Source organism: Homarus americanus, unplaced genomic scaffold, assembly GCF_018991925.1.
Source record: "Homarus americanus isolate GMGI-L3 unplaced genomic scaffold, GMGI_Hamer_2.0 scaffold20465, whole genome shotgun sequence".
Lineage (NCBI taxonomy): Eukaryota > Metazoa > Arthropoda > Malacostraca > Decapoda > Nephropidae > Homarus > Homarus americanus.
Window position 1 is genome coordinate 9,497,426 of NW_024756914.1, and position 22,500 is coordinate 9,519,925.

The following is a 22,500-nucleotide window of genomic DNA, read 5'->3' on the forward strand; positions in this document are numbered from 1 at the left end:
ATACAGCACAGCACAGGCATAGCACAGAGCAGGCACACAGCACAGCACAGCACAGAGCAGTGCACACAGCACAGCACAGAGCAGCACAGCACAGCACAGCATATAGCACAGAGCAGCAGTAATCACAGCATAGCACAGAGCAGTGTAATACAGCATCAAGACAGATATAATCAAGCACACCAGCATACAGCACACAGAGCAGCACACAGTACAGCATAGTACAGAGCAGTGTAACACAGTCACAGCATAGCACAGAGATAACACAGTACAGCACAGATACAGCACAGAGCACACAGCACAGCATAGTACAGAGCAGTGTACAGCACAGCATAGTACAGAGCAGAGAATACAGCACAGCACAGCATACAGCACAGTAACAGAGCAGTGCACAGCTATGTTACAACAACAGCACAAAAGACAGTGTATCACAGCACAGCAATAAAGATGTAACAAGATACAACAGAGTGCACAGCACTGTTACTAGCACAGAAGCAATGTACCAAGCATAGCAGTACAGCAACAGTAATCACAGCACAGCATAGCACAGACAGCGCACATTACAGCACAGCATTGGTATATTAGCGTACAGCACACATAGCACAGAGCAGCGTAATTGTAACAGCACATATAAAATACAGCACAGAGCAGTGTAACACAGTGCGCATAGCAATATGCTGGTACACAGCACAGCATAGCACAGAGCAGTGTACACAGCACACATACACAAGCACAGAGCAGGCACAAAACAGCATAGCACAGAGCAGTAACACAGCACGTTACAGTACACAGAGCAGTGTAACACAGCACAGCACAGCATACAGCACAGCACAGAGCAGTGCATACAGCACAGAGCGTGTAATCACAGCAATAAGATAGCACGAGCAGTGTAATCACAGCACAGCATATGCCGTTAACAGTATGGAACAGATACAGCACAGCATCGTACAGAAACCGTAGTAATACGGTACGCAGTCATGAAGCAGTGTAATCACGCTACAACAGCATACCAGCAATGCACAAGAGGCGCAATCGACAAGCATCGGTACACAGACAGTGCAACACACAGCATAGCACAGAGCAGTGCACACACACAGCACAGCATAGAGCACAGCAACAGCATAGCAGAGCAGTGTAACACAGCAACACAGTACAGAGCAGTACAGCACAGCATACAAGCAGCAGTAAATAGTACACATAGCACAGAGTGCACACAGCACAGCATAGCACAGAGCAAAGTGTAATCACAGCATACACAGCATACAGTACAGTACAGCATAGCACAAGCAGTGAACACAGCACAGCATAGCACAGAGCAGTGCAATACAGTAATATACAGAGCAGTAATACAGTACAGCACAGACATACAGTACAGTACAGTATAGCAGAGCAGTGTAATACAGTACAGCATAGTACAGAGCAGTGTAATACAGTACAGCATAGCACAGAGCAGTGTAACACAGCACAGCACAGTATACAGTACAGTACAGAGCAGGTAATACAGCACAGTACAAAATAGAGCAGGTAACACAGCACAGTATAGTACAGATAGTGGCAGCATAGTACAGAGCAGTGTATACAGTACAGCATAGTACAGAGCAGTGTAATACAGCACAGTATAGTACAGAGCAGTGTAACACAGCACAGCATACAGCACAGCACAGAGCAGTGTAATACAGCAACAGCACAGAGCAGTGTAACACAGTACATAGTACAGAGAGTGTAATACACACAGCATAGCACAGAGCAGTGTAATACAGTACAGTATACAGAGCAGTGTAATACAGCACAGCATAGCACAGAGCAGTGTAACACAGCACAGCACAGTATAGTACAGAGCAGTGTACAGCACAGCACATAGCACAGAGCAGTGTAATTCAGCACAGCATAGTCACAGAGCAGTGTAATACAGTACAGCATAGTATGAGCAGTGTAATACAGTACAGTATAGTACAGAGCAGTGTAATACAGTACAGTATAGTACAGAGCAGTGTAATACAGTACAGTATAGTACAGAGCAGTGTAATACAGTACAGCATAGTACAGAGCAGTGTAATACAGTACAGTATAGTACAGAGCAGTGTAATACAGTACAGCATAGTACAGAGCAGTGTAATACAGTACAGTATAGTACAGAGCAGTGTAATACAGTACAGTACAGTACACTAAGATGGTTGTTAATGTTAACTCCGAGTTCTTGGCATTGTCTGACGTTTTTGCCAGTTCTGACAGATGCTAGGTAGTACAGTACTGTAGATAACAACACCCTCTCAGTCTCACAGTATTTTTATGAGTGGTTTGTGACAGTCTATTGTTTTATATTTTTTTTTACGGGGATTAGCCCACCCGGGCACAGGTCACTGACCCACACTACATCCTTGACCACCGAAGGGTCAAGACGTACCTGGCGCTCCTCTCGGAGCAGCCAGGTCAACTGTTAAGTTGGCCCATACCAACCCCCTCCCCTGAACCCTCCTCCCCACCGGAATATCAACAAGTTCTCGCCAGAAGTTACAATTTCATTTAGGAAAGGAACGGAACCAGTGTTAAACAGAGGTGAACAGTGCTTAAGTCAGTGAGAACAACTCAACAGTAACAGTCGTACCCAAGTTAACCTTCACACAGTGAGGTCCCAGGTACCCAGTGACAGCGGCCAGTGAGACCTAACAACAACCAGCGATGTGTTAATCCGTCTACGATAGGAAGGCCTAAGACCAAACCTCACTCATATAACACCATCTGTGAGGGAATTACTACACCACATGTCCCTCATAACACCATATGTGAGGGAATTACTACACCACGTCAAGTCCCTCATCACACCATCTGTGAGGGAATTACTACACCAAGTGAGGTCCCTCATAACACCATCTGTGAGGGAGTTACTACACCACGTGAGGCCCCTCATAACACCATCTGTGAGGTAATTACTACACCACGTGAGGTCCCTCATAACACCATCTGTGAGGTAATTACTACACCACGTGAGGCCCCTCATAACACCATCTGCGAGGGAATTACTACACCAAGCCAGGTCCCTCATAACACCATCTGTGAGGGAACTACTACATCACGTGAGATCCCTCCTAACACCATCTGGGAGGGAGTTACTACACTACGTGTTTGCTGTTCAACACCTACATTAATCTGTATGTTCACTGTATGTTCCTTTACCTTTCTCTAATGAAGGCTTTTGTTAAACCACCAATGTATGTAATAAGTCATTTATGTCCAATGTATATTTTCAGCCTTCGGGCAGCAGAACTTTTTCAATAAACCGTTAATTATTATTATTATTACATCAGGGCCTGGGGGCGAAAATATAGCAGAAGCAATAATAATAATAATAATAATAACAATAATAATAATACTAATAATAATACTAATAATAATACTAATACTAATAATAATACTAATAATAATACTAATACTAATACTAATAAATAATACTAATAATAATACTAATACTAATACTAATATTAATACTAATACTAATACTAATACTAATACTAATAATAATAATAATAATAATAATAATAATAATACTAATAATAATACTAATAATAATAATAATAATACAATAATAATAATAATAATAATAATAATAATAATAATAATAATAATAATAATAATAATATTAATTAATAATTAATAAAAATTATAATAAATAAAATAATAGTAATAATAACAAAAATAACCATAAATAATAAAGAAAATAAAAAAAGAAAAGGATCACTAGTGAGAAACAATATACATTATGTCTGTTGTGTTGTCAAAGTAAGAGAAACAATTGAGACCCTGCAATTGTGTGTAAATGAGGCAGAAAGTAAGATCATCAACCTGGGACTTGGTCACATATGGCAGCAGGGTCTACCATTAGACAACACATTATGCTTCCAATATCTTCCCAGGCGGTAGTACCTCCCTGTTTGGTAGCTGCTTACTTCCTTACTGCCAAACCACTCAGCCCAAAAAATGATGTAAAGTAACCATTGTAAGCAAAAACAGAACTCTCCATAACACGTCAGCAGTCAGCTGTGAGATGACGACACACATCACCATAGTTACATGTTATCAAACTGTAAAAGTTGTCAAAAACCAGAAATAAAGAAAATATGGTACAACCTCGATAAATTGGACTAATTGGGGCAAACCCTAATCCGAAAAAAGCAAATACAGTGGTCCCTCGATAAACGAACGGTCCAATTAATGAAATTTCGGTTAACAAATTAGTTCCCATAAGGATTTTTAATTCCATTAACGAACAAAACTTCGTTTTTAACGAAAGCCTTCCGAGAAACACATTTTGTTGTGCACATCAACAGATCGGCCAGTCCGCCAATACAGTAGGTAATCAGTTCTATGTTTACATTTGTTTCCAGTGAAGTAAATATCAAGAAAGTTGGTCTCTTGAATATTTGTGCATTTTTTATATTAAAATTATTGGTCATTCTGAAATTTAGTTTACATATTGATAATATAGTGCAGAAATTATTATGAAACATGAAGAAGGCATTAGAACCAGTGCACTCTGTAAAGAATATGGCATGTCAACATCGACTGCCTCTACAATCAGCTGTTTGATATGTAAACAAAGCTGCCGGGAATACTACATACACACCTCAAAGTAAGTTAAAATACAGTGGCCCCTCGGTTAACGAACTCAATCCGTTCCAGAAGGTCGTTCGTTAACCGAAACGTTCGTTAACCGAAACCATTGTTTCAATGGGTTTTTGGGTAATTGGTTCCAGCTCACCGAAAATTTCCTAAATTCAACAAAAATGGTAGAAAAGTTCACTTACTTTGAGGTGTGTATGTAGAAGGCTCCTGGATGATGATGATGATGATGGGATTTAGAATGGGGGTGGAGGAGAAGGAAGAAGAGAAGGCATTGGGGTGGAAGAGAAGTCACCCCATGGTGCCATTTCACCCATAAAATTTTAGCTCTCTGGTTTAATTCAAGATTATTTTCTTTAAATCAACGCTGCACTGCATTATATATTGTCAATATATAAAATATATTTCAAAATGACCAATAATTTGCTTGGAAACACAGAAAAAAAGCGTTTAGTTGAAGAGAGTCTCAAGCAAGATGTTACCTCCAGTGAAAACAGAGAGAGACTGACGCCTGTTTGCTGTGTTAAGAGGCTGGATGCCGCGCATTAAACTAGTCACTTTACCTTCAATTTTGTTCAATAATTGTTAAAATGACTAAAAAATTGAATATTAAACTTTTAAAATTATTGAATAGTATAAACTTCTTGATATTTACAAAAATAGTAAGGAATTTAAGCCCTAGAACCGATTAATGTATTGGCGGACTGATACTAAAGCTGGTTGCCCGGTCAGTGCAAGCGAAAACATGTTGAGGTCGGTTCGTAAGAAGTTCGTTAAGCGAATTTTTTTTCGTTAACCGAATTGAAGATCCTTATGGAAGGCAGTTCGTTAATCGAAATTACGTTAACCGAGGTGTTCGTTAAACGAGGGGTCACTGTACAGTACATTATTCTTTTGTTTTTTATTTATTATTGTACAGTACTGTATTTAGTTTATATTTAATGTTTTGTCAATTCTATTACTGGTATACAGTACTGTACTTTGTATGTACTTTTTCTTTGAGTTGGAACCAATTACCCAATATCCCATTGAAATAACAGGTTCGATTAACGAAATTTCGGTTAACGAACAAAACTTTGATAAACAAAATCCTTACAAACAACACGTTTTGTTGTGAGCATCAGCTGATGGGCTAGTCTGCCAATTCAGTAATCTGTTCTATGTTTACATTCGTTTCCAGTGGAGTAAATACCAAGAAAGTTGTGCTCTTTAATATTTTTGCATTCTTTATATTACAATTACAGTGGCCCCTCGGTTAACGAACGCCACGGTTAACGAACGCCTCAGTTAACGAATTACCTTCCATAAGAATATTCAATTCGGTTAACGAAAAAAATTCGGTTAATGAATTCCTTACCAATTCCTCTCAACATGTTTTCGCTTGCTCACCAGCTGGAATATTAGTCCGCCAATACAGTAATCGGTTCTAGGGCTTAAATTCGTTCCCATTTGAGTAAATATCAAGAAGGTTGTACTATTCAATAATTTTCCAAGTTTTATATTAAAAATTTTAGTAATTTTAACAATTATTTAACATAATTGAAGTACAGGAAACTAGTTTTTGGTGAGCCAAACAGCCACTTGACTCACCCAGCATGGCGTCAGTTTGTATCTCTGGTCAGTGGAGGTAACATCTTGCTTGTGACTTTCTTGAACATAAACTATTTTTATGTTTTTACAGTACAATTATTGGTCATTCTGAAATATATTTAACATAGTGCAGTGCAGTGTTGATTTAAAGAAAATAATCATGAATTACACCTAGCAAACTTAAAATTTTCTGGGTGAAATGACGGCATGAAGCATGGAGTGATTTCTCTTCCACCCCCACTTCCTTCTCTTCTCCCTTCTCCTCCACCCCCACTTCTAATTCCCATCATCATCATCATCATCATCATCATCATCATCATCATCATCAACCAGGAGCCTTTTACATACACACCTCAAAGTAAGTGTACTTAACTGCATTTATTTTTACTTTGTATGTAATTTTCGATGAGCTGGAACCAATTACCCAAAATCCCATTGAAACAATGGTTTCGGTTAACAAAATTTTTGGTTAACGAACGACCTTCTGGAACGAATTGTGTTCGTTAACTGAGGGACCACTGTATATGGGGCGGCGGGGTTTGGGGGGAGATAACACTGCTTATCTGAACTGTTTAAAGAAAATCAGTTGTTGTTATGTTATTACTGCACTTCAACAACTAAAGTCTTTAAGTATATAACAAGGTTATTAAAAGAATATTACATCAACAAGAAAAAAAATATGAACCCAAACTCTCTGGGTTTAAAATCAGATATGTAAGTTGGTAGTCAACAACTGTTGTCGTCGAGATGATTGTTATTTACTGTAAAGTGTTACATGTAAATAACCACAGAAATTGTCTACTGAATAAAGAGAAAACAGTATACAGGCAGTCCTCGACTTACGACGGGGTTAGAGACCAAAATCCAGGTTGTAAGTCGAATTGGTCGGAAGTCGAAAATGTGAAAATAATACATAGAAAATCTAAAATGGGTGTCTCTTTTTCTTCTCAGCACCACAAAACTTCACTTTTAAGCATGCCAGCCATTTTAAAGTGAATTACAAAGGAAAATTTTGTCAGTACACAGCACAATCACTAACGTTGGGACTTGAAAATATGCAATTTGAAAAAAAATTGGTTACGAGTGGGGAGGTCGTATGTCCGGGTGGTCGTAAGTCGAGTAGGTCGTAGGTCGAAGAGTATACTGTACAGTACTACATGTACAATATAAAGATAAAAATAAGAACAAATGAGTGGAGGAGTATATTGTATGTGGAAGACAAATCTTTACCTGGGAGCAGCTGGCAGAGGGGTGGCTCCCTCCCCTCTCCCACAAGTTTCCCTTAACACTTCTTTATGCAATTCCACACCAATTCTCATATAATTTAGAGTCATTTGGTGCCAGGTTGATAAAATATTATCCAAAAAGAATCAGCTTTCCTGAAAAAAAAAAGAATCCCACACTGAACACCATGAGTCATTGTTTACAAAGGCCAAACAGCCTTGTAGGTAGTAGGTAGCTACCAAACAGGGAGGTACTGGGAAGATATTGGAAGTATAATGTGTTGTAGACCCTGCTGCCATATGTGACTAAGTCCCAGGTTGATGATCTGACTTTCTGCCTCATTCACACACAATTGTAGGGTCTCAATTGTTTCTCTTACTATTGACAACACAACAGACATATGTTGTTTCTCACTACAGGTACAGGTTGACAATCCCTTATCCGAAATCCTTGGGGCCAGAGGCATTTCGGAATTCGGAATTTTTCGGTTTACAGAATGATTAGTTTTTTTTTTTTTATGTGTTTATTAGCCCAAGCTGGGTACAAGTCACTGACCCACATTTAGGCCTGGGGGGCAAAAATATAATTATAATTATAATTATAATTATAATTATAATAATAATAATAATAAATATAATAATAATAAATTTAATAATAATAATAACAATAATAATAATAATAATAATAATAATAATAATAATAAATATAATAATAATAATAATAATAATAATAATAATAATAATAATAATAATAATAATTATTCTTAGGTCTAGGTCGTGTTTCTCACTTTTTATCTTTTTTCATTCTTGTATTTCTTAATTATTATTATTTTATTATTACAGTACAGTATTATTGTTATTATTACTAATTTTATTATTATATTTTATTATTATTATTATTGTTATCATTGTTTTTTTATTTGGGTGTATTTTGTATTAAATTTTTTCTTTACTATGAATAATTATTATTATAATTTATATTACTATTACATTTTCACCCCCAGGCCCCGATGGGCTAATCCCTGTAAAAAAAAAAAATCGGTTTTCAGAGCTTTTCGGTTTTCGGAATTTCGGATAAAGGGTTGTCAACCTGAATTGATTTTTATTTTCATAAAGTACTCGAGTTCATACAAAGGAGTGTTAGTTACAAGACTAGAGAGGTCATCCTAAAACTATATCTTGCACTTGTGAGACCTCACTTGGATTATGCAGTTCAATTCTGGTCACCGTACTACAGAATGGATATAGAATCCCTAGAAAGAATTCAGAGGAGAATGACAAGACTAATCCCGGGCATTAGGAACCTTGAGTACAGAAACAGGTTAAAACATCTTAATTCGCACTCCCTCGAGAGACGCAGAGTGAGGGGCGATATGATAGAGGTGTATACAGTGGTCACTCGGTTAACGAACACAATTCGTTCCACAGAGTCGTTCGTAGGTACCATACAGGGAGATACTACCGCCTGGGAAGATATTGGAAGCATAATGTGTTGTCTAATGGTAGACCCTACTGCCATATGTGACCAAGTCCCAGGTTGATGATCTGACTTTCTGCCTCATTTACACACAATTGCAGGGTCTCAATTGTTTCTCTTACTTTGACAACACAACAGACATAATGTATATTGTTTCTCACTAGTGATCCTTTTCTTTTTTTATTTCTTTATGATTCCTTATTATTATTATTATTATTATTATTATTATTATTATTATTATTATTATTATTATTACAGTGTCGTTATTATTCTTAAAAACTAGTTCCCTGTACTGTATATATTACCAATATGTTAACTAAATTTTAAAATGACTAATAATTTTAATATAAAAAATGCAAAAATATTAGAGCACAACTTTCTTGATATTTACTCCACTGGAACCGAATGTAAACATAGAACAGATGACTGAATTGGCAGACTAGCCCATCAGCTGATCAGCTGATGCTCACAACAAAACGTGTTTTTCGTAAAGATTTCGTTAAACAAAGTTTTGTTCGTTAACCAAATTGAAGATCATTATGGGAGGTAATTCGTTAACCGAAATTTCGTTAATAGAACCGTTTGTTAACCGAGGGACCACTGTAAATGGAAGTCAGAGCTAAACAAAGGTACCCAAAATATCCAACCAGGAGCGAACTTGTAACAATGGTTTTAAATTAGACAAATTTAGATTTAGGCGCAAGATAGGTAAACATCGGTTCGGAAATAGAGTAGTGGATGAATGGAACAAGTTACCAAACATCATCATTAACTCGAATACGCTGGATAACTTCAAACATAGGGGTTGGGTGTAAATGGGACTGCCCAGTACAGGCCAATAGGCCCGCTGCAGTTTCCTCCATTCTTATGTTCTCATGAGCTGGTCATTCCCCTGTAGAAGTAGGCAGTTGTGCCCGAGGCCAACAGCCTCACAGACACAGATATCCATTGTGCCAAGGAGTTTTGTGACACCTTAGTTCATAAGTGAGGCTCTACAGTGCTAACAAAGTCATCTTCACCGAACAACACTTGAACACTGTAGCATAAGTGATCACTGGGGGAGGTGGGTCACTGAGGGAGGTGGGTCACTGAGGGAGGTGGGTCACTGAGGGAGGTGGATCACTGGAAGAGGTGGGTCACTGAGGGAGGTGGGTCACTGGGGGGAGGGAGGAGTCACTGGGGGTGGGTCACTGAGGGAGGTGGGTCACACTGGGGAGGTGGGTCACTGGGGGAGTGGGGGGGGTCACTGAGGTGGGTCACTGGGGAGGTGAGGAGGTGGTCACTGGGGGAGGTGGGTCACTGGGGAGGGGTCACTGGGTCACACTGGGGGAGGTGGGTCACTGAGGGAGGTGGGTCACTGGGGAGGTGGGTCACTGGTGGGACTGGGGGTGGGTCACTGGGGAGGTGGGTCACTGAGAGGTGGGTCACTGGAGGAGGTGGGTCACTGGAGGGAGGTGGGAGGTGGGTCACTGGAGGAGGTGGGCACTGAGGAGTCACTGGGTGGGTCACTGGGGGAGGTGGGTCACTGGGGAGGTGGGTCACTGAGGGAGGTGGGTCACTGAGAGAGGTGGGTCACTGGGGAGGTGGGTCACTTGGGGAGGTGGGTCACTGGGTGGAGGTGGGTCAGTGAGAGGTGGGTCACTGGGTGGAGGTGGGTCACTGGGTGGAGGTGGGTCACTGGGTGGAGGTGGGTCAATGAGGGAGGTGGGTCACTGGGTGGAGGTGGGTCAGTGAGGGAGGTGGGTCATTGGGTGGGTCACTGGGGGAGGTGGGTCACTGGGTGGAGGTGGGTCTGAGGGAGGTGGGTCACTGGGTGGAGGTGGGTCACTGGGGGAGGTGGGTCACTGAGGAGGTGGATCACTGGGGGAGGTGGGTCACTGAGTGGGGTCACTGGGGGAGGTGGGTCACTGAGGAGGTGGGTCACTGAGGGAGGTGGGTCACTGGGTGGACGTGGTCACTGGGTGGAGGTGGGTCAGTGAGGGAGGTGGGTCACTGGGTGGAGGTGGGTCACTGGGTGGAGGTGGGTCACTGAGGAGGTGGGTCACTGAGGAGGTGGGTCACTGGTGGGGTGGGTCACTGGGGAGGTGGGTCACTGGGTGGAGGTGGGTCAGTGAGGAGGTGGGTCATTGGGGGGGGAGGTGGGTCACTGGGGGGAGGTGGGTCACTGGGTGGAGGTGGGTCACTGGGGAGAGGTGGTCACTGGGGAGGTGGGTCAGTGGGGGGTGGGTCACTGGGAGGTTGGTCAGTGAGGAGGTGGGTCACTGGGGGAGGTGGGTCAGTGAGGAGGTGGGTCACTGGTGGAGGTGGGTCACTGGGGGGTGGGTCGCTGGGGAGGTGGGTCTGGGGAGGTGGGTCGCTGGGGAGGTGGGTCGCTGGGGGGTGGGAGGTGGGTCACTGGGGAAGTGGGTCACTGGGGGAGGGTGTGAGGGAGGTGGGTCACTGGGTGGAGGTGGGTCACTGGGTGGAGGTGGGTCACTGGGTGGAGTGGGTCAGTGAGGGAGGTGGGTCACTGGGGGAGGTGGGTCACTGGGGGTGGGTGGGTCACTGGGGAGGTGGGTCATTGGGTGGAGGTTTGGTCAGTGGGGGAGGTGGGTCACTGGGGGAGGTGGGTCACTGGGGGAGGTGGGTCACTGGGTGGAGGTGGGTCACTGGGGGAGGGTCACTGGGGGGGGTCACTGGGGAGGTGGGTCACTGGGGGAGGTGGGTCATTGGGGGAGGTGGGTCACTGGGTCACTGGGTGGAGGTGGGTCAGTGAGGGAGGTGGGTCACTGGGGAGTTAGGTCACTGAGGTTGGGTCACTGAGGTGGGTCTGGGTCACTGAGGTGGGGTGGGTCACTGGGGGGAGGTGGGTCACAGGAGGAGGTGGGTCACTGAGGGAGGTGGGTCACTGAGGGAGGTGGGTCACTGAGGGAGGTGGGTCACTGAGGGAGGTGGGTCACTGGGGGGAGGTGGTCAGTGTTCAACACCAAAGGCACCTCAAAGCCCTGACCTACCATGATTTTTAATGGTAAACCCAATAATGCCTTTCTGTGTGTATTAAGGACTTATTAGTACTCTACAGTATTTTGTAATTTGAAACTACCACTGTTCTTTAGAGATTTTTTTTCTTTACCTATGGTTATTATAGTCAGACCTCTATACAGTGATAGAGAATTGTGTTGTACAGTACTGTAGTATTTTGATGGATTTAGAAATTAGTCCATAATGAATTACAATAATGGTTACAGGAAGTGATGTAAGCCAATGAATGATTACCACAATGTTTCTTTTTTAAATACTCATGCTGAATCCCACAACACCATTTACCTTCCACTTGCTTCCAACAACTATTCAGTACATATTACAGGTGACTACAGACTTTACCCATACAATATTGCATTAAGCCAAGAACAAGTAGCTCAGGTGAGGAGCTCCGTGTCAGAGAGGGGTGAAGCGCCAAATTCAAAAAGCTGAGAAAAATGAGTTTAAAGTTTCTCAAACAATAAAAACTTTGTTGTTTTTTCAAGCTGGAGGATTAATTTTTTTATCGTGCAGCTCAATCCCTCTCCTTGTAAACTGTGAAAACTGGAAGTTATTACTGTAAATAGTTATTATTTTATCGTGAGTTGAAGGAGAATAACTACCCATGATGTATGGCTGTTTGAGCTTCAAACCAACAATAATCATATTGTTTTTGTTTTTTTGCTTTTTTATTATTGTAGACTAATATTATAAAACAAGTTAATAATCACCAAAAACAGCACTTGTCTTACACCCCCACCATAATTAAATAATAATAAAAAACTCATTTGCCAATCGATATTTATCTTTCCGTCTATTATTAGCCAAATATTTATAATATTGTTAAGTATAATAGTGTTTAATAATAAGGAAACACCACTACACTCAACCTCCCCCCACCAGTAACCTCTCCCCCCACGTAATTAACATACGAATATAAAGGCGGAGAAAGTTTGCATAATCTTTGGTAAAACAGTATAATGATAATAGTATTACAATCTTACTTTGTTTAGTTCCTTCGTTTTATTATCCCTGAAGATCGAAACAACTTGAAGTTACGTAAATCCTGAGGAGTGCGTATAACTCAATGGCCTCGTCATAATCAATCAGGTACTGATCAAAGTCTTTCTCTGCCCTCTCCAAAAATCGCCACACAGATTCTTCATCAACTAAATCATTGATTATTGATGCCGGCAACAGTTCAGTTTCATTATAAGACTGAGGTATGGGCTCACTTTCACTATCATTCGTTGGGTCAGGCTCACTTTCACTATCATTCGTTGGAACAGGCTCACTATCAAGGTCAATGCATGTCTCGTCACTGTCCACTTCTACCTCCTCACGGTCTGTGGTCTTGTTGTGACACATTAGTGTCACTGTTTGTGTTACCATTAGACTCACTTTCATCATTTTCATCCTCACTTTCATCGTCATTATTGCAGTCGGTGCGCGTCACGTAACTCTGTATTGGATCACAGTCTGCCAAAAGGTCTTGTGATGCATATCAGTCACTTTTTGTATTATGAGTATACTCAGTTTCATCTATTTCAAGCTCACTTTCACCGTCATTATCATCGTCAATGCACGACACATTGTCTTTTAACTCGTCATAGTTGGCAAAAAGATCTTCCGATGGTTCATGATGTGATGTATGTTTTTTTTCTGCAATCGTGCACGTCACCTGCACCATTGCCAGTAGCACTTGTGTCACCATAATCAACACTAAATTCACCACCAAAATCACTATCACCAAGCATTACTGGAGTGTCCACGTGAGCACTGGCGTCAAACACACACTCAGCAATAATTGGCTCCTGAACCCACACCAGAAGGCCTGGCCTCACTCGAGTCTTGCTCTAATATCGGCCAGATATTGCACAGCGCTTCTCACACCCGTGGAACACAAATAGCGTCAATGTTACCCCGAAAAGTTATAAAAAATAGCAGTAGAACGTACACTTAACCTCCTGGCGCCAAAACTAAGGAGGAGGCAGCATCTGGCCAGCGGATTGGCCGAGGAGCTGTGAGGTAGCAAGGGGAAATCCATTGTGATTGGCTGTCTCAGGGGGTATGGTCCATGGGAGGCGCGCTGTCATTGGCTCGCGCTCCTCTCGCACTGAACGGGATGTTGCCACCTTCTTTGACTGAGCACACAGCCAGATACGTAGCTCCAGGCCTGAGGCGAGATCACACCTTATTTTTGAAGGACTTTCTACCATATTTCTATTCTAGCTAGAGGGTTACATCCAATGCCAACATGTAGAGGAAGGGTGAAAATAGTGATGTCCATTAAAAAACACATTTTGGTCGGGGTGTTGCTTCACCCCCTTCTGACGCTGAGCGCCACAAGTGAGGTACCTTGATTGTGCAGTAACCTGTCATCTTGTGGATCAGTAACTGTAATACTAACACTTTTGACCTCTTAAGGACAGGGAAATATTAATGTAAGGTAAACACAGTACAGTACATTACACCACAGGGATATTTTTACTGTGTACCATATTTAGTTTTGGTATTCTTTAATCCTTAAGGTTTGATAAGACTGTAGATAAAACATTAAACAAATTTCAGTAAAGATGTTTATTCCTGCCCATTCTATTCAAGTCATTTTTTTACAATAAATGCAATTTTGTTAAGGTATTGTTCAATACTTTAGGCTATGGCAATGTTTCCTTTAACTTACAGTTGTAAAACTGCTAAGAAATAATAAGTAAATTACAAGAATGGCATCCTCTCTAACTAACACCTTCGCTTCTTGCCACATGCAGTACATCCTTTAGTCAATTATGAGTCTGACGTCAAACAACAGGTTTTCGTCCTTGGGGACTTCATTCCACAACCATTGAAATACTTTAAGACCTGGTTATCTTAATCAACTATCATCCTGCACTTTTGACCCACATACTCAGGCTGCTGGCATCTTCGGAAAGGCAACACACCCTGAAGCCAGTTTTGCTCTTAGTAGCCAAGTCAATTGCCATTTATAGAACTAACCACACATTGTGTTTATATACCTCTCACAAACATGTGAATAATGAAGTGTGCGGCCAGGCATATTGCCTCACCATTCGTTATCAACAGAAAAGAAAGTTGGGGCGCGTTTCAAGCAGAATTTTTTTGGGGGGTCAACAGAAGTAATGAAAACACACTTAAAAATGGGGAAATACCCCCCACACTGAGTGGCCTTCACATACAATCACCCCCCCCTCCCCTACAAACATCAATGGTCTTCATTTTATTTATAGTTTTATATTATATTTTCTTTACCTCTAAGCCGTATTAGAGTATTTTAGTTTTTACTCTTTTGCTCTGTAAAAAAGAAAACGGTTTTACTATGGTGGACTATAATATCCTTAGTGATATAAGTTCCGTGTTTATTTACACACTCAGACTTGAATTATACGGAGATAAAATAATTATTAATGTGGACATTTCGGACCGCACTGTTTATGTTTATGTAGCGTCCCCACTCCACCACCCCTGCCCCCTGCATCATCTACCATGCCTCTGTGTCACCTACCATGCCTCTGTACCCATTACTGGACCATACCAGCAAGTCCACTATTATACAACACAGAACAATGTCCCTTAAAGGGAATATCCAATATCGGGAAGTCTATTATTGAGAAGCTTTATTGTAATGTACAGTACAATAATGTTTTCCTATGTAAAGCATGCCTACTGTACAGTACAGGTTATTAACCTTGAACTGTGTACCTTAATATTGTGCATACTTAGGTATACTGTATCTCTCTGGGGTCACTTTCCTTCCTGTACAGTAGCCTCAGGTTATGTCCAGATATATTTATATATAGGGACCAAGAGCATTTGTGAAGTAAACTCACACTGAAGGGGAGAGCCTTACCCATTGTTGGATGTATCTATAGATCCCTGAATTGCAGCTCATTAAACCAAAGGAACTTAAGAGCCTTAACAGACAACGTAACAGCGCTCAATTCTCGCACCTCTTTGTCATGGGCAACGTTAATTATGTAACTAACATAAAAAAACTCATCACAAGCACAAGATGGTTCTGGTTGAGTGTCCCATGCAAAAAAATATATATACTGTATTTTAAAACACAATTATAAAATATAAGGACAGAGTTTGCATAATTTGAATGTGCAGAAAGTGAAATTTTGTCAACATTTTGGACAATAAGTCCAGATTATGTATTATATTAATTTAAATAATTTTAATTAAAATTTTCTTAAAAATTCCCAAATACCTGTATTTGACAAATCCGAATTTCAGGCAGTTAATTTTTTATCGTAAACTTGCTACTGAAAGAAAGACATGAATAGAGAGAGAGGCCAAAGGAGCACTGTAGGCAGGGGGAGGAGGAGGCCCGGTGATAATGCAAGCAGCGCAGTTCTAACATACTGATCATGGCTTCTTACATTCTATATAAAAGCAATCTTAAAAAAAGAGAGGGATGATACCATTATAGTTTAGTGTTAGTAACAATATTATACTTGATTTAAATGTATAAAGCAAACCCAAAACTCAATTGTTTGTCAGCACCAAAAAGATATCAGTAAAGGGGTTGCTGGAGCCACAATCAAAGGAAAAGTCAATAAAATATAACAAGAGACTGTGAACAACAGCAGTTAATTTTGTATAAACATGGAAGAGATACTCAAGACAAGTCCTGCAAGTTGCTCTTGAGGAGGTGGCCATGGTAGGAAAACCCCAAGTCACCTTATTACTACATACCTCTTATCCTCTCCCCTATATAATGTTCCACCTAAACGCTACTCTCACACTCTACAGTGCACCATCTTTGCCATCCTCTCCTTATGCATCTGTCAATACTGTACCATCTCAACAAACCTCATATCACCCATTCCAACATTCTAAGTCACACCCATTACCATCTCCGTCACACACGCACACACACCATATAAGCTTTAATAATTTTACCGCTTACGTTCTGTTAACTCAAGATGCATCCTTCAGGTACATAATTCCATCATTTGGGAGGAATCAAGCTTACATAGAGTTGAAATAGACACCAGAAACCAGAAATTGTAAAAATATGTGAATCAATAAAATTAGAGGAACTCTAATGAAATCATCTCCAGAAAGCACAACCAGGGACCATGTGAAAAAAAAAAATACACTTTACAGGGATATCAATCTTTAGTTGTGAGAGATGTCAAGGCCACAAAAATGTTTACAAGTGAAAGCCAAAGATCAGAAAAAAATGCAGTACAGTATGTACATCATGAGGGCCCAGAAAAAATAAACATATAAAAGCACATCTAACGATCATGGGAGTCCAAAAATATTTGCTTTGCCATGGTTATCCATTTTCAATTTGAGAGACTCTAGTGGACAACAACAGTTAAAAGAAACCCAACACCAAGAACTGAATTAATATTATGTATATCATGGTGTGTGAAAGGGGGGTAATTAATTTACCATTTAATGTACATCTAGGAATTTGTGGAGCTTCAGAGAATACCTGTACTGTATATGGTTGTCTATCTATCTTTCATTTAGGAGAAATAAAGCTAACAAGTGAGGGACTGATCCTGAAATCTCTTTTTGAAATTGAACCAGGATTAATTAACTCAAGTAATGTACTGTACTGTACTGTGCTGTGCTGTATGGTGAGCCAAGTCTAAAGTGTGATGACTCATGGATCTCAGACACCCATAATGGTGATGGAGTACAACTGTAAATTATTCTTGCCCTAATACCAAGTCCTAAAAAGGATATCTTTTTATACAACAACTGCCACTTTACCACCCAGCAGAGGTGCTCTGCAACACATACTGTACATGGCTTCATTTTGAGGGCCAGCACTCAGTTCCAGGTGACCTCAGTGGAAGGAGGGGAGGGTAGTACTGTGATCTAGGTTAGGTTATAACACTGAACTTCAAGACTAATCCCTCATTTATAGCCTGAGGCCTGACTCTGGCACCTAATGTATCTTTAATAAGGTAACAACAGGAACAATGGTGGCAGCAACAACACCATGTGCTGGTACAGTACAGTACAGTACAGTACAGTACAGTACAGTACAGTACAGTACAGTACCATACAGTACAGTACCATACAGTACAGTACAGTACCATGCAGTACAGTACCATACAGTACAGTACAGTACCATGCAGTACAGTACCATACAGTATGGTAGTACTGTACAACTGCCAGGATGCAAGGAACTAACCCACAGCCATGTTGTCTTAAAGTGTAGTTTGTGCATCACGTGAAGGTCATCGCTGATGCCCGCCCAGGCCGCTCTTCACACAAGAGACTCCGGAGGTATACTGCACATGGTTGTGTGAGCTTAATGGCCATTACTATTGTATCAAAGATATACAGTAGTAGCTTCACAAGTATACCTATAATTTAAAATCATAGCCTGCTATTAAAAGAATAAAATGCCATCGCCAGAAAAAGTGAATGGTGACGACCACTCTCAAGTTTCAAAGCTTGGATAAAAATCCCTCAGAACAAGAAGCCTGGCTAGTGCACAGTTAAATGGCGCTCAAGTTAGTAAACAACCTGTGTCCAAAAATAACAGAACAACTCCGTCACCCAAGAAGCTCACTCTGAACCCAGTATAACTTGCCTAAAATATGATTGGAAATATACTGTACTCACTTGACAATATGTCGACTTACAAAAGGGACACACAATGAGATAGGCAATAATAGTCTTGGATTTTGAAAATTTGCAGAAATAGTTGCAGACAGGAACCAAATTCCCCAAACTTTCCAAAACAAAGTAGAAAACTACATCAACAACAGACACATCTGTTTCTGGTAAAGGTGGCAGCATCACATGTGTCTCATCCTCAGTGTAAACTCCACTGATGGCTGACTACTGCACCTAACAACACTCCCCCTATAATTAGGGAAACCTTACCCATGAGCACCCTTACCCATGAGCACCCTTACCCATGAGCACCCTTACCCATGTGCACCCTTACCCATGAGCACCCTTACCCATGAGCACCCTTACCTATTCTGGGGTCTTAAAAAAAGAAGAAAAAACCAAAAGTCATTAAGGGAGGAAAAGTCACAGACTGCATCCCACACCTACAGTAAAGGTCTTAGTCTTCACTCCAGCCCCAAGAGATATAACTGGACTGGCACAATACAGTATTTCCTTTCTTTACCAATTTTACCCTTTGCAAGGAACAAGCTGATTATGACTGTCTAATTCCTCCCGATCAAACAAAGAAAACTAAGTGTTTTTTTTATACATAAAGAAGTTTGCAGGAAGAAACAATAATTATCACCCTTAGCAGATTAATGGCCTGGCAGTAAAGATCATTCTCAGAGTGTATCTAAACATCACCTTGCAAGATGACTCGCCTACAATTTCAAATGAAAAATTAAAAGGTTAGCGAGAAAATATACCATAAAATAATATTGATGAAGAGTCAAAGAGAGATCCTTCGTAGCAAAGTCTCAAGCAACAGTTTCCTTGAAAAGTCATCCAGTCACCAAATCAGTAAACCAGAACATTGCCAATAAATGCCACGCCTTTAAAACAGTTACCACTCCCTCAAAGCACCTGTATAAAGGTGCCTCAACAATTGCCTCTTAGGTTACAAATAAGAGCTGAGGAATGAAGAATTCCAGGTTATACATGACCGCTCAACACTCAGCCAACTTTCCACAGGATGTGTAATCGTCTACACGAGTGATGTGGACGCTTGCATCTCACAAAGTATCCTTGGTCCCTTTCATGCAACATCCACAGTTTAATGCCATGAAACACTTGCACTAAAGCAGCATTTCAAAGATAAATTACCTTCCACACAGACAACCTCAACAAGGCTCTCTCTAACTGAGTGATCTGCCTCAAATGACTCAACAGAGTCAGGATCCCAGGACATATGCACACCAATGTCCAACACTGGATAAAGATAGAAAATTAATTCCCTCCAAACTCAGGGACGGTCTCCTCTCTGAGGTAAGGATATCAACAAACTCCTCAATGCCAAGGTAAAGCCCCATGGCCAGAAATAGAAACTCCTCTCACTCCTAATCCTCTTAATCTCATCCATCATAATCAGAAACTTTGGAGTCTGAATCCAGTCAAAGTGCTCAGGAAAAAGTCAATCCTGACCACTAAAATTTGTATAGCCAAGGATAGTGACCAATGGCATTAATATAAAACCAAATATAGAACTGATCCTACAACCTCATTTTAAAACTGAGTTTGGATAAAATTTGTGAGTATGTCTGCTGAAGGTTTGGGGTTTAGGACATGGGGAAGTCCTGCCATAATGATAACCGGGGCAATAACGAAAAGTTTAGCCTTTTACACCACAGACAACTGTAGCTTTGAATAAGAGCAACAAAAAAGTTCAGTTCTGAGAGCTGATGAGTAAGACATCACACAACACACACATGATCCTTTCAGTTGAGCAACAAACTGAGCCAACCCCAGCAAAACACCCACAAGAAGAGGGTGGGAACCAAGTTGTTCTCTCCAGACTTGGTCTGTCTCGAACAACTAATGAATACTAAAGCCAGCTAAGATAAAGGGAAGATATAGTACAAATTGATCTAAGTGCCATGCCACTATGCACCTCCTAGGGGAAAACATTACGCTTACCTGGTGTAGAGGGGCTGAAGATCTCCCCTAGCATACGCAGTTCCCTGCTGTTGCCTGGGTCTTCTAGAAAGAGAGAAAGAGCTCGAGGATCCCGCAGCCTCCACAATGAGGGGTCCATAGCCCCGCCCCTCCAGTAAGAAAAGGAAAACCTTGCATAATCAACAGTTGAACCAGAGCCAGTTGGTAAAACATTCCCACCTTTCTCTCTCACCAGATGCCAAGTACAGTAGGTCTATGACCTGTCAATCCTCGGCCTCCTTCACTTGAGACGACCTCTATAAAGTTTGGCCTCTTCCACTTTACTCAGTGTCATTCCTCTTGTCATCTATGTAGGAGTCCAGTTGGTCACCATCCTCATGGAGTCCACTTCAGCTTGTCTCTCTTCACCCAACTGCTGCATATGTCCACACTACAGTAGTACCTTAATTTACACATTTCAATGACCTTTGAAATTGCTGTTACATTACATCTTTTCGTATTCAGTATTTTATCAAGTCTGGCGACTCTTCTAATAGCCCGAACGATATCATCTGTTCTACCTGTGAGTGGCCATGCCTCTAACCTATGTTAGAATGGGTTTGGGAATGTTGTTGTATACATTGTTTTGCATTTCATTGGCACATTTGTGTCTTGAAGGATGGGATACAGTATACTTGCATTCTTTTTATTAATTCTGTTATTAAGTTGAGTTGCTGTATATTTTTCTCATTAAAGTACAGGTATTCAAATTTGATTCAGCTCAATAGATGTTGCATTATTTTCTGTCTTCATTTATTAATTTTCAAAGCCTTTTCTTTAAGGGTTGCAAATCTCTCACTACTACGCCGTCATCAAAGTAAGATAAGGTAATTTACTCATCTTCTTCCTTATATGGTTCCTTCATGCAGCAGTCCATGTACTGTACTGTATACATGATAAACTGAAGGTGATCAAAGTATTCCACCCTGCCTCACCCGTGTCTTTACTTCAAACCATTCACTGTCCTTAACTCTCACACTCATCATACTGTATAGGCTTTTATCATTAACTTTTGCATTATATTATATTGATGTTTCAAGGCTCTCCAGTTGTTATTTCTACTCATTTTATCAAAGCCTTTTACAAATCTATGAAGCAAATTACTTTTATCTTTCCCCATTCTTAACTCTTCTCTGGGATAATGTCAAAGAGCAAATACTGGATCTGTGGTGCTGCTAGTCTAAAGCCACACTGCACACTTCTTAAGCTTACCCCAACTTGTGTTCTAAAGGGGAAGGGATTAGGCATAGGTGCTTTTAATTTTGGTATATTGTTGTGGTAATCCTGTCATCAACCGGTTTTCACCCCTTTCTAAATTTTCAAGGTAGATTTCTTCCATTACTATTTTCTACTGTGCCTTAAAATTTATATTGCCAAGAGATCTATCTTGTCCTTGAACATTACATGACAATACATCAGGTTTTGGCTTTGCTTTTAATGATACAAATTTCTCAATGCCAGGAGAAATTTTTGTAAAACTATCAAGAAAATATTCAACCAAAAATAAATCCTACAAAATATTGGACGTTGTAATTACGTTAAGGAATGGTTCTTCTTGTTCGAATTTTTTGTTTAGATTAATTGAAATTGATCAAAAACTGGCTGAGAATTTCTAATCTGATACTGTACAGTGTCTCAGCAGAGTACACACCTCCTCTCTTTGACAAGGGCTGGAACCCACTGGTGTGCGTGTATCTTCACAGAGAGAGAAAGTTGCCAGTTCCAAAGTCTTTTTTTGTGCAATTTTCCCTATTTCTTTTACAAATATTTTATCAAGATTGTTCATAGGTTTATCCAGGGCCACAGTGGGGGGGATGGTGGCAAGGAAGTCATACATAGGTGCATAAATATTACAAATATCGCTATAAAACTCTGTCCTCATATGGCCAAAGGTAACGCTTTTGCAGGAATGTTTTCATGTATTGTGATGTATTTCCAATTTTCATCTACAGTATGTATCTCTAACGCAGACTCTCCCCTTAATCGAATCTCAAT

At 40.7% G+C, this 22,500-nt stretch overlaps 2 protein-coding genes across 2 annotated transcripts in view; one reads left to right on the top strand and one right to left on the bottom strand.

The window, feature by feature from the left end:
- LOC121857292 (filaggrin-like) overlaps positions 1 to 988 on the top strand; it is a 23,582-nt gene extending 22,594 nt beyond the window's left edge. The window contains exon 15 of the mRNA XM_042353281.1: positions 918 to 988. Within this exon, the coding sequence (XP_042209215.1) occupies positions 918 to 988 (71 nt within the window). The remainder of the gene's footprint in view (positions 1 to 917) is intronic.
- A 19,461-nt stretch (positions 989 to 20,449) lies between these two features.
- LOC121857293 (SR-related and CTD-associated factor 4-like) overlaps positions 20,450 to 22,500 on the bottom strand; it is a 70,879-nt gene continuing 68,828 nt past the window's right edge. Inside the window, 1 exon segment of the mRNA XM_042353282.1 lies at positions 20,450 to 20,550. Within this exon segment, the coding sequence (XP_042209216.1) occupies positions 20,465 to 20,550 (86 nt within the window). The 3' untranslated portion in view covers positions 20,450 to 20,464.